At 40.6% G+C, this 15795-nt stretch overlaps 1 protein-coding gene across 2 annotated transcripts in view; it reads left to right on the plus strand.

Annotated features, from left to right (window-relative positions):
* The window catches only part of rhof (ras homolog family member F), a 52780-nt gene that overhangs the window by 7284 nt on the left and 29701 nt on the right, over positions 1-15795 (plus strand). For both annotated transcript variants that reach the window (XM_048611412.1, XM_020511271.2), the window contains one exon: positions 12932-13824. In XM_048611412.1, the coding sequence (XP_048467369.1) occupies positions 13690-13824 (135 nt within the window). In that variant the 5' untranslated portion in view covers positions 12932-13689. The remainder of the gene's footprint in view (positions 1-12931; positions 13825-15795) is intronic.

The following is a 15795-nucleotide window of genomic DNA, read 5'->3' on the forward strand; positions in this document are numbered from 1 at the left end:
GTTGCTGAAAATGTAGGAAGATAATGATGCTGGAACATCTGGGACTTGTCAACCAGGGAATCAACAGGATGTTCATTCACAACAAGAAAAAAGCGCTGGAGGAACCTAGCAGGTCTGGTAGCACCTGTGGAGAGAAAACAATTAATGTTCAGGGTCAAGTGACCCTTCTTCAGATCTGATAATGGCTAGGAAAAGGTACATAATCTGAAGAAAGAGGCTGGGGTGGTGGAAAAATGTTGCGATATGTAGCAAAATGGAGCCCAGAGGGACAGAAAGACAGTTAGGTAGGCAAAGGGATGGATAACAGTAAGCCAGAAAGAAAAGCAGATAATAGGGACCATTGATAGATAAAAATGGTTTGGCTATATTGGAAACAGTCATGTCATGACAGGGCTGGCGTGTGGGGGCGGGTAAAGGACATGGAAGGTATTTGGGCCCTAAAATATCTTAAATTCTATTATCGACTCCTGAAGGCCACAGGGTCCCTGAGAGGAAAATGAAATGCTGTTCTTCCAGCTTGTGCTGAGCCTTGCTGAAGTACTGCAGTAGGCCCAAGCCAGAGATGTTGGCCAGGGAACACGATGGTACGTTTAAGTGGCACACAATCAGAAGTTTGGGGTCATCTTAGCAGTCAGAATGTAGGTGTTCCACAAAACGGTCACTTAGTCTGTGTTTCATCTCCCCAACGTACAGGAGACCACAGTGTGAGCAGGGAACGGAGTATCTTCATTACCTAATGAGATATAATTATTTGGAAATAAATAGCAGAAGGACTGAGCGTGGGTTGACTTCAGCACCAAATTAATTCTTGGTTTTGTTGAGTTTGCTGTTGTGGCAAATGAAGTGCTAAAATTAGCTTCAGTGAATATGGAGTAGAAAAATGGCAATATGTGTTAATACCTTCGACTCCCAGTCACAATCCAGTGACTGCTTCTAAACTGATCAGGACTACACAAAATAAAACTCTGCTTTGATGTTTTTGAAGATTAAATATTTTGTCTAAAATCAATATCAAGATCCATACATGAATACTGCTACTTAGGTAAGGTAATGGAGGACTATTTGCAACCGCAAAGCTAATTACCAAAGAGTTAAAAATGAAACAAACAGAGAATGGTCTAATAAAAGTCAAACAAGTAAAAAAAAGTATGTGGTCTGTAACCTTTATCAATAAATTAAATAGTTTAAATATTTAAGATTAAAATGTAAGTTTTCATATGTCCTTATCTGCATCGGTGAAGAAATTTCATTTCATTCAAAACATGACCTTTCGTTTGCTATAATTTTTGCTATAAATTTGGGACAAGTATAGCACTTATCATGGCAATCTTAAAGTAAGGACAAAATACCCCACTTTCAAATGCAACCTAATACAAACTAAATGCAAACTGTCCCTGTTCTCCTCTGCTTTGCCTGAATATTATACTTTGTCTTCTTGCCCTATGTTTAGTGTAGGCTTTCAACCTAGCCCCTGTAAATCTGTTCCAAATTCTCGAATAGCCAGCCTGGTCTGCTACATTGACAAGGACCACATCCAAAGTTAAATACATTTTGCATGGGTGATGTATTTTTTTTTTCCCAAACATTATTTACTGTAAATAAAAAAAAAAAAAAAAAAATCTTGTTTCAAGAACATTTGCTCCAATGCAAAGAAGTTAGTCCTCACGGGACAGAATTATGCAAATCCTAATTTAGGATTGTACAATGTACAATTTAGGATTCATACAGCTCATTCACTCCTGTGATTTTAAACTAGAAATTTGAGTGTAGAAAGGACTAAGCCAAGTACCAAACTTCCAGTCCCTCAGAAGAAACATGTTTGATTACCAATGTTCTTTTCCTAACAAAAAAGTGGGATGATACATAATGCAAAACAATGTATGACCGAAATGTGGAGGTTGTTTAGGGAGTAGTTGCTACGAGTACTGGATAGGTTTGTCCCACTGAGGCAAGGAAAGGATGGTAAGGTGAAGGAACCTTGGATGACAAGACATGTGGAATACCTAGTCAAGAGGAAGAAGGAAGCTTACTTAATGTTGAGGAAGCAAGGATCGGACAGGGCTCTAGCGGTCTACAAGGTAGCCAGGAAGGAACTGAAGAATGGACTTAGGCGAGCTAGAAGGGGATATGAGAAAACCTTGGCGGGTAGGATCAAGGAAAACCCCAAGGCTTTCTATACTTATGTGAGGAACAAGAGGATGGCCAGATTGAGGGTAGGGCCAATCAGGGATAGTGGAGGGAACTTGGGCACAAAGGTAGGGGAGGTCCTTAATGAATACTTTGCTTCAGTATTCACCAGTGAGAGGGACGTTGACGTTTGTGAGGACAGCATGAAACAGGCAGATATGTTTGAACAGGTTGATGTTAGGAAGGAGGATGTGCTAGAAATTTTGAAAAACATGAGGATAGATAAACCCCCTGGGCCAGACGGGATATACCCAAGGTTCACACAGGAAGCGAGGGAAGAGATTGCTGCCCCTTTGGCCATGATCTTTGCATCCTCACTGGAGTAGTGCCAGAAGAATGGAGGGTGGCAAATGTCATTCCCTTGTTCAAGAAAGGGAATAGGGATAATCCTAGGAATTACAGAACGGTCAGTCTTACTTCTGTGGTGGGCAAATTATTGGAGAGGATTCTGAGAGATAGTATTTATGATTATTTGGAAAAGCACAGTTTGATTAGAAATAGTCAGCATAGCTTTGTGAGGGGCAGGTCATGCCTCACAAGCCTTATTGAATTCTTTGAGGATGTGACAAAGCACATTGAAGGCAGAGCAGTGGATGTGGTGTATATGGAATTTAGCAAGGCATTTGATAAGGTTCCACGTGGTAGGCTCATTCAGAAAATAAGGAGGCATGGGATTCAAGGAAATTTGGCTGTCTGGATACAAAACTGGCTGTCCAATAGAAGACAGAGGGTGGTAGTAGATGGAAAGTATTCAGCCTGGAGCTCGGTGACCAGTGGTGTTCTGCAGGGATCTGTTCTGGGATCTCTGCTCTTTGTAATCTTTATAAATGACTTGGAAGAGAAAGTGGAAGGGTAGGTTGCTACGTTTGCCGATGACACAAAGATTGGTGGAGTTGTGGACAGCGTGGAGGGCTGTTGTAGGTTGCAGCGGGACATTGACAGGATGCAGAGCTGGGCAAAGAAGTGGCAGATGGAATTCAACCCAGAAAAATGTGAAGTGATTCATTTTGGAAGGTCGAATTTGAATGCAGAATACAGGGTTAATGGCAGGATTCTCGGTAGTGTGGAGGAACGGAGGGATCTTGGGGTCCACGTCCATAGATCCCTCAAAGTTGCTACCCAAGTTGATAGGGTTGTAAAGAAGCGTATGGTTGTTGGCTTTCATTGTCAGTGGAATTGAGTTTAAGAGCTGCGAGGTTATGCTGCAGCTCTATAAAACTCTGGTTAGATCACACTTGGAATATTGTGTTCAATTCTGGTCACCTCATTATGGGAAGGATTTGGAAGCTTTAGAGAGGGTGCAGAGGAGATTTATCAGGATGCTGCCTGGTCTGGAGGGCAGGTCTTATGAGGAAAGGTTGAGGGAGCTAGGGCTTTTCTCATTAGAGCGAAGAAGGATGAGAGTGACTTGATAGAGGTGTACAAGAAGATGAGGCATAGATAGAGTGGATAGTCAGAGACTTTTTCCCAGGGCGGAAATGACTATTATGAGGGGACATAATTTTAAGGGTGATTGGAGGAAGGTATAGGGGAGATGTCAGAGGTAGGTTCTTCACACAGAGTGGTGGGCATGTGGAATGCGCTGCTGGCAGTGCTACTGGAGTCAGATACTTTAGAGACTTTTAAGCGACTCTTGGATATGCACGTGGAGGGTAGTAAACTGCCATTTGAAAATTTTAAAAAATTAAACTGAAGGATTTAAGTGTTTTCGCCTTCCGGATTTGCATTTGATTGAATGGTTACCTTCCTCCTTGTATGCAGGGTAGATTGATCTTAGTAGGATAATAGGTTGGCATAACATCGTGGGCTGAAGGGCCTGTACTGTTCTATGTTCTAAAAAGTTTAAAACAGAGCTGAACTAAGGAACATTGGGAGAGTGAATAGAAGAAGTCAAGCACGTGGCCCAGGATTTTATGGTCAGAGGTGAAGCAAGGGCATTTGCCACTGACCTTGAACAAAACTATGCATAAAGACCCAACAATCATTCTGGTAGAAATTTCTTCCTTTGTAGTGGCAATTTAAATCTGGTGTCATAACAAGGTTATGTTTAAACTATGCAGTAGCAATGATGCCAACAAGAAGGAAGGTAACCATTCAATCAAATGCAAATCCGGAAGGTGAAATCCTTCAGTTTAATTTTTTTAATTTTCAGATGGCAAGATAAATGTATGACTGCACCAAGATAGAAGCTAAAATAAACTTCTTAAAAATATGTTCATAAATGTTTGTGTATTTTTTTTTATCCTAGTGGAGAAATTAGACTACAAATATGATTGGTTTTGCAGTGCTGGTAAGGGTGTTTCAAAACTTATACCCTCTGCTACATCTGATTCAATTAAGTGTAATTTTTTTTCTCAGGGTTTTCAACAACTTACTTAATTTTAAATTAAAAACATCCAGAGATACATCACAGGAACAGTGCATTGCATAACTTTACACTGAGCTACATGAGATATTTGGTGAGATGGCCAAAGTTTGATTGAAGACATAAGTTTTAAGGACTGACTTCAAAGGGTGGTGAGGTACAGGGAAAGAATTCTAGAGGTTGGGGCTTTCAAGCTAATGATACTACTTCCAATACTCAGTAAAATTGGAGATCCTCAAAAGGCTGGAATTGGATAAAAAATTAACACATAAATGGATAATCATTTTCACAGTGCATGTCTAAGATCTGGAATTTGCTGACAGAGAGATTAATAGATCATAGAATCCCTACAGTGTGGAAACAGGCCCTTTGGCCTAACCAGTCCACATTTGACCTCAGACATCCCACACAGACCCATCCCTATAACCCACCTAATCTACATATCCCTGAACACTATGGGCAATTTAGCATGGCCAATCCACCCAGCCTGCACATCTTTTGGACTGTGGGAGGAAACTGGAACACCTGGAAGAAACCCACGCAGACATGGGGAGAATGTGCAAACTCTACACAGACAGTTGCCCGAGGGTGGAATTGAACCTGGGGTCTCTGGTGCTGTGGGGCAGCAGTGCTAACCATTGAGCCACCATGCTGCACCCCCTGGTTATTAATTAAAACAAAGTGTTCAAGAGAGAATTGGATTATTATCTGAAAAAGGGTTAACTATGTAGGGTTATGGAAAGAAGGCAGAAGAAGGACACAAGACACATTATTCATTAAAGGGAACCACTGCAGACACAATGGACCAAATGGTCTTCTGTAATAATTCTGTGAATGAAACGGAAAAAATAATTGGCAAATGTAACTCAAAAAGGATTTTTTTTTAAATAAATCAAAATTGAAGCAGGACAACAGGGTTAATAGTTTTGATGAGAATGAGAATATGGGATAATTATGTGATCAGTTAGACTGATAAAATTAGGGGTGGTGATGACAGATTCTGAAAAATAAGGAAAATTCTACAACAATAACCAAACAACTGTAAAAGATAGGACAGGATGGTAAGTTGGTAGATGTGTTGAAATTGATATAGATGCTTAAGTGCATCAATTTAGTCAAAAAAGGGTATATAAGTAAAGAGGTAAATTTTGAATTGATCAAAAATGTGATGAGGACAAGGGGGTAAAAAAAGAACAAAAACGTAGTTAAACCAAGAAAGGATCTGGATACTAGAAACTGACTGGATGCAAGTTGGAAATATAATGGTGATTTTAGAATTATAATTTCAGAGTTTTAATAAAAGGAAACACTGTTGAAGGATAGTAGTGTGACCAATGTAATACCAATGTTCAAAAGGGGAGCTGAGCTAATGCAGATCATTTTGGGAATCATTAGAGATACAATTACTAGATCTTGGCATGAGTATAAAGTAATTGGAAGCTGCCACCTTGTATTTCAGGAAGGTATTGGTCTTGGCTCAATGGTAATATTCTAGACTTTCAGCAGGTGTAGAAGTGGGTGTTACAGACAGTTTTTTTCAATGTGGTTGTAAGTATATAATTATCACATGGTTATGTTCTGGAATAATTTCTGTTTAGTGTGCACATCATTAGACAAATGCAGTGTTGACCTTTATTTGAAGGGAATTGGTACACTAAAATAGGGAGGTCTTGTTAAGATTATACAAGGCATTAGTCAGACCACAGCTGGAATACATAGAACAATTTGGTCCTCTTATTTAAGGCAAGATACACTGGCGTTGGAGGCAGTCCAGAGAGGATTCACTAGAATTTTCTTATATGGAGAAGTCCACCAGGTTGGATCTGTACTCATTGCAATTTAGAAGAACAAGAGGTGACTTATTGAAGCATATAAGACTCTTAGGAGACTTGACAGCACAGATGAGGAAATGTTGTTTTTCCCTTGTGGGACAACCCAAGACCAGAGTGCATAATCTCAGAATAAGTGGCTGCCTATCTAAGTCAGACCTCTTCTCAGAGGTTAGTGAATCTGTGGAATTCTGGCCATTAAATATATTCAATGCTGAGAGAGTTATATTTTTGATGAGTAAGGGAATTAAGGGTTTGAGGGGAAAGACAGGAAAGTAGAGTTGAGGATCATCAGATCAGCCATAATCTCATTGGCAGAGCAGACTTCATGGGCTGAATGGCCTCCTGCTTCTGCATTTTGTAGTTTTATTGCTAGTTTGTATCCAGGGACAAAGAAGGTGAAATATTGGGATGTATGGTAAGGGAAATGTAACATTAAAAATGGAGTTATAAAGGTGTATCCAGCACACCAATGCTTCTACTTCCTCAGAAGCTTAAGGAAATTCAGGATGTCCGCAATGACTTCTACCAATTTTTATACATACACCATAGAAAGTATCCTACTCGGATGCATTGCAGCTTGGTATGGCAACCACTCTGCCCAAGACAGCAAGAAATTGAAGAGAATTGTGAATGTAGTCTGGCCGATCACGCACACCAACCTTCCGTCCATTGACTCTGTCTATACTTACTGCTGCCTCAGGAAAGCAACCAACATAATCAAAGACCACTCCCACCTGAGTTATACTCTGTTCCACCCTCATCCAGCAGGCAGAAGATACAAAAGTTTGAAAACGTGTGCCAACAGATTCAAGAACAGTTTCTTCCCTGCTGCTATCCGACTTTTGAACTGACCTTTCATATATTGGAGTTAATCTTTCTCTGCATCCTCTCTATAGCTGTAAGACTATATTCTGCATTCTGTTCTATTGCCCTGATGTACTTTTGTAAGGTATGATTTGCCTGCATAGCATGCAAAACAATACTTTTCAAAAAGTACGTGACAATAATACATCACATCAAATCAAATCAAAACCATAGTGAGACCACATTTGGATATTACATGTTCACTTGGTCTATGCACTACAGGAAGGTTATTTAAGGTAATATAGAGGATATAAACTGCTGCCTTTTACAAGGAAATAAAAAAAAAGAAAAACTTGAAAAATAGATGCTGTTTAATTAAAACAAGAGATTGAGGAATTTTTGATTTGGGTATTTAAAATTTTGGAAGAATGGGACAGAGTAGATAGGACCAGATCTATCGGATATTGTCACCAACTGTTTCAAATATGCTTACTTCTGCTACTCGTAGCTACAATTATAGAAGATCTGTTGTCATGATATGTCACACTTGTTTGTCATGCACTATCCTCAGTGTTTTAATCCATAACCACTCTGATATCCACCATCCAAAGGCACCTAGCAATCCCTCCAACGTGCTCTCTAGAAGTGGTCTCTATAACTTTGATCAAATGCCAGAAATACTGACATGTTTTTTTTCTGGACATCACTTTTTTAATGGTTTTTTTTCTGTTATGACAACTCATTTGTCTTACAGTTGGAATACGGCATTTTAAGTTATACATCTTAGCATCCACTTTTTAAGGTCTCTTAGACCGTTTCTTACGCAGATTTACTTATGGTCCAAGTTTCTAAGGCATGAAGGATAGTGGATAGCAAGTAGCATTTTGAGTGTTTTCCTTTTTGTTACAAGCTTTATCTTTTTGTTAGAAATCTCATCAGCCCACCCCTACCCGACCAATCCAAAAGCTAAATTTTGAATTTTCACTACCTCTAGAAAGTCTTCAAACGTTGTCACCTTCTGAATCTATAGCCATCTTTCCCACATGTTGTGATAGCCCATGTGCTTTTTGGGGAAGAATAACTTGTGTTGGGTGATTGTCCTTTTAAGAACTAGGTTTCTTTTTGGATAATGTCAATGTAATGCACCTGGCTTCCAATAAACAGTCACGTGACCCAGCTTCCCTGGAGATTAATACTGTAGAGAAAAGGTGAACCAGAAGTTAATTATATGGGTGAGTAGGTGCCTGGGTGTGGCTCTGGTCTCCAGCAGGGTTTAGATTTTTCTTTAAAATCAAGCTGAGGACAGAGACCATATCTTTTAGCAGCATTCATCTGAAATACTGTAAGGCTCGTTAGTAGAAGAATTCCACCTAACAGTGAGTTAAACTTTTGGGATAGCCAAAGCTGAGAAGAGGGAAAAGAAAGTTTTAAATGTAAGACTCCAGAACGATAGAACCAATGTCTATGTTTAAAATACAATGACATGTTGAACGGGGAGTCTACATCTGGAATGTTGGTGGGGATCTGAAGGAATAACCTTTCTGAAATGAGTGGAAAAAAACCCAAGAAACTTTAGCCTTTGAACACATCTTTGAAACAGGACTAGACAAGTGGTTTATTATCCAATTTTTAATAAAAACCTGATAAGTCAATGGGCATAGAATAAAAAGTGAATTTAAGTTGAGTTTAAAATAGAAGTACCTGTATTTTAAAATTTTTTTATGGTAAAAGGCTTTTAAGGAAGGGTGAGTTGTTTTTATAATTTGTGGATAACATTAAAATGTTTAAGACTCTCCAATTAGATTTTTAACACTTCCATAGCACTGATATTGTCCTTCAAAGTCACAAATCCAATTATTCTGCTCACTTTAAACACTTTTCTAAACTTTCTTGACTTGTCTACAGCCTTTGCAGTTTACCACACTGCCCTCCAACACAACTTCATTTGGCTGGATCTGCCATTCCCTGTGCAGCTGTAACTAAATAATCACCTATAAGGACTTTTCTTCCCACTCCAACACTGTCACCTCCTGGAATCACTGAAGGATCGATCCTTGGCCCCTTTGTATTTCTCATCTACATGTTGCCACTTAGCAACATAATCTAAAAACATATCCAGCTCTCTTCTACTTTCACCTGTGTCACATTATTGTGTAACATCCATTACTGAATGAGCATCGATATTAGAAAACCGAGGGGAGGGGAAAAAAGACTTTTGCCTTTAACACAAACTCCATGCTGAGCTGTTGCCTGCATCCTTCTCCCGGCCTACTGCATGATGCTAAAACAAATCACTTAACAATTGTGCCTTATTTGATTTTGGAGCTGAGCTTTCAACCCCAAATAATCTCTTGTCCCATCTGTGCAGCATCACCCATCTCCCCACTTCAATTATCTGTTGATGAACCCTAATTCCTCATTGTTTCTTCTTTAACCGCTTTTAATCAGTGTCTTCTGATCTCAAAACTACTGCCAAAAGGAACTGTTTTCTCCCCATGTAATCTGTTCAGACCCTTTGTGATTTCAAGTACCTTATCCAATTTCCTAATTTCCCTTTGTCAAAGAAGAACAAACCAACTTCTCCAATCTATCCTGGGATAGTGTAAGCTTCAGAAGTTTAATAACTCTTCATGAATTGAAAGAAGCAGTAATAACTCTGTCTAGAATAAACTGTTAAGGACAAACTGTTATACAGGAATTGAAAGCAATTAGCTATGCCTGGGAAAAGGAGGAATTGATGTTACATGAACAAAATTGTTTTAACACCTGCTTGATAACTGGCTGCCTTATGCCACAAGAACAAATGATTACTCTGCAGAAGAATTTAAGGAGTTAATTGCAGAAAAGCTGTGTCTTCAAACAAACAGTCAATGCCAAATGTAACAAGGAACAGGAAAGCTACTTCTGATAAGGAGGCAAGCTGCAGGCTTGATAGCTCCAGAGGGGTGTCCTTAGAATGCCTACCATACAGATAGAGGCCATTCAGCCCATCACATCCCACCCTATTCCCATAGTCCCACATTTACCATGGCTAATCCACCTAGCCTGCACAACCCTGGACACCATAAGCCAGTTTCGCTAGCCAATCCACCTAACCTGCACATCTTTGGACTGTGGGAGGAAACCCAGGTCCCAATGCCAATGATAGTCACTATGCTGCCTCAAGTAGTCAATATTTTGGATGAAAGAATCTAAAGGATCATTAATAATATCACACCAAAACTTGAAGAACAGAAAGCTGACCAAAAAATTCAACTCCAGGATTCTTCAGCAGCACAATTTCTAAGAACAAGACTGCACAAAGATTGAACGCAGGACATTCAGGGACAGACACTGTTAGGTGGAATTGTAGCTAAATTCCACCATTAATCAGGTAACAGCCAAGTTAAGTTGTGAGGCTTAACTTGCTTACTTGTGGGGTCTTATTTTGGTTGCTACATGCAACAAACGTTAAATAATTGCTTCACTATTTGTCTGTGAGATTTCTTAATAAGTAGCTGAGTTAGAAGTAGCGTGTGATAATTTACACACAACAATCCACATAACTGAATTACCTCATTCCTGGAACGATTCATGTGTATCTTCATAAATACTTTTATTTAGGAAGCACGGGTCCCTATCTGCCTAGCCTTGACATCCCTAAATGTTTTTTTAACTTAACTTTTAGAGTGCCTGCTCATTCAGGTGCAGTCCCAGCAAGCGGTGGTGCTGTTGAGCTATCTTCATTATGACAGCAGTCCCAGGCATATGGCTACTGGGGGAGGGATATTCCTTTAATGGGTCTTGCTATCAACTGAAGGAGGCTCACCTCCAACATGGAATACCTATATTTAATCCATTCCAATTATTGCTGGCATGGTCTTTAACTCTCTCTTCAGTGGGAACAACGTTCTAATTCTGGCATGTAGGATTGATTTAAATACACGAAAAAATGTGTTGCGTGCAATGAGTGATTCTATTGATTAAACCTGAGTAGAAGCTCACGTTGAAATAGTAAGAACTGCCAATGCTGGAGTCAGAGATAAGTGTGGAGCTAGAGGAACACAGCAGGCCTGGCAGCGTCAGAGGAGCAGGAAAGTTAACGTTTCTGGTCGGGACTCTTCAGAAAATTTTCTGAATTCACGCTATCTCCAATTCAGCTACTTATTAAGAAATCTCGCAGACAAATAGTGAAGCAATTATTTAAAATTTATTGCATATAGCAACCAAAATAAGACCCCTCAAGTAAACAAAATTTTCTGAAGGGTCCCGACCCGAAACGTCAGCTTTCCTGCTCCTTTGATGCTGCCTGGCCTGCTGTGTTCATCCAGCTCCACATTGTGTTATTTCCTAGAAGCTCACGTTTTATAAGTTTACAGCAGGTGGCGTATTTTAGCTGGAGTTTGAAACAACGAATTTTTTTTAAAAAAACTATTGCTCTCATAAACAGGAAGATTATTCGGTACAGGATTAATACAATAACGGCGGCCGCTAGTGTCCGGAATTTAGTTGTGTCTCACCCTTCCTAAGATTTCGAGTTCCATTTGAATGTATGTTTCGGCAGTTACCCAACCAAATTGTGCAAACGGAAGGCTGAAGGAAAACCGGTCGACAGCCATTGGGTTTGTTTAGCAGGTGTCTTTTCAATGATAACGAGGTGTAGAGCTGAATGAACACAACAGGCCAAGCAGCATCAGAGGAGCAGGAAGGCTGACGTTTCGGGCCTAGACCCTTCTTCAGAAAATGTCTTTTCAATGATGTTGTGACCAATTTGTCTAAAGAAAACTTTGTCTGGCTACTCGCCATTTTTTTTTCTTTTAAACAATCTGAGGACACAAATATCCTGTCAGAATAATCTTTACTGACGTTTTTAATATTTTCTCTGAAAAGTTCATTTTAACATTATGACTGAGGCAGATTTAGATTTGAGGTTTATTCAATGATATCCATCCCCAGGAAACTGGTCCAATCCCTTCAGACCATCAGTGAATATTTAGTAAAGAAATGTAGTTTATTCATCTTATTTCTAGAATTCAATGAAGAGACAATACCATCTTTAATGAAACGGAACATGGAAACCGTTTGAGCCACACATTATCCTATTACCATCCTTGCTTAGTTCTAAAAGAGTTCGACTGGACTTGAAACGTTGAATCTATTTGTCTCCAAGGTGCAGCCAGAGCTGAATTTCTCTAGGTTTTTTAAAAATTTAGTTACAATTAGGTGTCAACAAGTGATTGCTCTGCTTGTTTTATAGTATGTCGTTGGAAGTTAAGATTATGATTATGATTAAAGATGTTATTCACGCAAAACCAGCTCCCCTGGGTGCGGCATGTTGTTCATATGACTAATAGCAGACGCCTGAAGGTACTTGGAACTTGGTCAGCGGAAACGCTTTGGGGATGTCCTGCTAACATTCCCTGCCAACTCATGGGAGAACGTGGCCTAGGGTAACCAACTGTCTGATTAAGTTTCTCACTGGAGATCTTATCACATGACTTGCTCCCACACTTCAGTCACTAGCGCATTTTTGCCTACTGCTGCATGTGGAAGACGAAAAGACCCGTTACCCGGTGGGGATGATATTTGACTGTCAACCAAAAAAAGTTTTTCCAATTTGAATTTTGTTTATATCTGGTAAACAGAAATGTTAAAAGAATCAAACCTTTAAAAAAAAAACGGCACGGAAAGAGTCCACCGCGAAACAACAGAAAAACAAATCCCGTTCTAAATGACCCCGTGCTTGTTTTCGTTTTGTTTCCAGTGTTGCACACATTTGCTGGAGATTCCCGGCCAGTCCTAAAGGTTGGGAACCCCACTGTGAGCGGTGACCCACCAAAACGGGGAAGGCTCATTCGGTAACACGACGAACACATCAAGGGATTTCTCCCAGAAATGAAGAAGGAACACTGGGAGCGGGAAACAAACCTCTGGAAGAACCCAACTCTTCCAGCACAATGGGGTTTATCAGCCGTCTCGGAGACCCTGAGTAGCAGGAAATGATTCTCAATCCCGAGCGATGGCAGGGGGGAAAAATGAATAGTTTAGCGAACATTGGTGCTTGCTGCAATCCAGGTAAGGATGTGACTGCTCCCAGTCTTTCCGAAATCAAGTGCCACGGCCTGGGCTCACTCAGAACGAGAAGTGAACGCTCACGGGTTGACGTGAGGCTGCCCAGTTGGGAGGCGTGTCTGCTGAACAGGAGTGTCCTCCTGATCCGTGAACACCTCCCCAGACACTCAGATCAACGTCCTTCCGGACAGTTAAGGGCAAGGCTGCCTCACATCGCCCCAAAATGCTCGCTGTTGAAACGAGACGGACGCACGGGTTCTTCTAAGAGCGGATAAACTAATGCAATCAGGAAGCCAGCGTTTTTCCGGCGGAGAGTTGAGGTGATCGTACAGCAGCCCGGTACCATCAGCAGATGCCTCGCCAAATGTCACGTTTCTAGGACATAACTGTGAACTAAGGGGAAGGGGAAAAAACTGAATCTTATCTTTAGAGAATCAGTCATCAAATAAGATGGCTATGGAAAATGGTCATAATCTTAAAGCTGCCGGCGCGGATGGAAAAGAACTGAAAATTGTGATAGTGGGAGATGGTGGCTGTGGGAAGACCTCGCTACTTATGGTGTTTGCCAAAGGAGACTTCCCAGAAGTAAGTTGAATGAACATAACGATAACGCCCATTTTAAAAAAAACGAATGTAGCGTGTTCAGAGTTTAGCTGCGAGAGTCCAATTTCTATTTAGACTCACCGTCTGTACAATTGGATTTGCTACTTGGAGTAAATATATTCTTCATTTAAAGTGGCGTAATTTGGCAGAATGCTGTTCCTAAAAAATTGGAATTACCGTCATACATTCATCATAGAAGCAAAACCTATAGTATCTTCTTTATATAGAGTATATCCTTGCAAGGTTGTAAGAGGGACAGAGAACAGTTAAGTGTTCCAGCGATATAAAGCTGTTAATTTTATCTGTGGTGTATAGACGAGGGCATGGCCACGCTGCGTAATTGTGTCACCTTCTGTGATATTGATGGATCAGCATTTAGTATCTCCCTGCAACGGTCTGGGACTCAGAAAAAGATAGGCTGCGGTGAATGTGAAAATGAAATGCGGGAAGGAGGGAAGGGGAAAAAAGAGCAGGGATATCATAACGAAACTTAACGATCGGGCCTGAATCAAATTTACAAGAAATTCTAGGTGGCCTCATTCGCACTGTTCGCTAGTCTGCTGACCCAAAAATATTGTTGTGGGGATCACTGTACATGTTGATAGTGTAAATGTGTCTATTATACTTTTGTTGTTACTTACTAAACATACTGCAATATAAATAGGCTAAGCATAACTAAAGGAGCTTCTCCCTTTTAGGAGGAAGTGCCTGATGGTAGAAGATTTTTTTTAAAGTTTTTTTTTTAAAATGCCTATATTTGCTCATGGGAAAACGCTGGTAAGCAATGTTACTGAAGCTATCTACAGAACAGATTGAGACTATATTCTCACCTTTCCCTGAGTGGAATCTTTATGAGCGTGAACAGTGCAAACTAGATAACGTGTTGGATGAATAATATAGACAAAGTGGACTCCTTGGAGGACATGTCCATCCTGGGCCGCCTCCAGTGCCACAACGATGCCACCCGAAGTTGCAAGAACAGCACCTCATATTTCGCTTGGGAACCCTGCAGCCCAATGGTATCAATGTGGCCTTCACAAGCTGCAAAATCTAACCACCCCCGACCGCATCCCAAAACCAGCCCAGCTCGTCCCCGCCTCCCTAACCGGTCCATCCTTTCTCCCACCTATCCACACCACCTACCTCCTACCTCCTACCTATCAGCCTCATCCCCACCTCCTTGACCTGTCCATCTTCCCTGGACTGACCTACCCCCACCCTACCTCCCCACCTACACTCACCTTTGCTGGCTCCATCTCCACCTCCTTGACCTGTCTGTCTCCTCTCCACCTATCTGCTTGTTTCTCCATCTTTCATCTGCCTCCCCTCTCTCTATTTATTTCAGAATCCCCTTCCCCTTCTCTATTTCTGAAGAAGGGTCCACACTAGAAACGTCAGCTTTCCTGCTCCTCTGATGCTGCTTGGCCTGCTGTGTTCATCCAGCTCTACACCTTGTTATTTCATTATACAAAGTGGGGTTTTTTTTGTGACTCTCAAGATTGGATGCTGTTTATTGGATTCTTTCAACTGGAGTTATTCTAGTTTTTTTTTCCAGCATAGACTCCAATATCATTTTGGCAGCTGTCCAAAAAGTCTTGGCATACCATGAATGCCAAAGGTGCAATATAGAGATAACAATGGAGGGTTTACCATTTGAATGGGTAATAAAACTGTTAATCCAATACAAATAGTTTAACAGCCTGGAATATGTTGTAGTGGGAGATCACGTGGGAGTTGTGTTCCCTCACCTTTTCTACTCCAATTACTTTTGCAGAGCAAATTCCTTAAAATGGAAATGTGTAACTGTATGGTGAATTACTGGGGCTTCAGGGATCTCAATATGTCCTTAACCCCCAATTAAAGTCAAATTGGATACAGAAAGAAAGATTGAAATAAAAGCAAACTACATCACAAATGCTGGAAATCGGAAGTAAAAACAGAAAGTGCCAGAGA

This window comes from Rhincodon typus, chromosome 24 (assembly GCF_021869965.1).
Source record: "Rhincodon typus isolate 14 chromosome 24, sRhiTyp1.1, whole genome shotgun sequence".
NCBI classification, from domain to species: Eukaryota; Metazoa; Chordata; class Chondrichthyes; order Orectolobiformes; family Rhincodontidae; genus Rhincodon; species Rhincodon typus.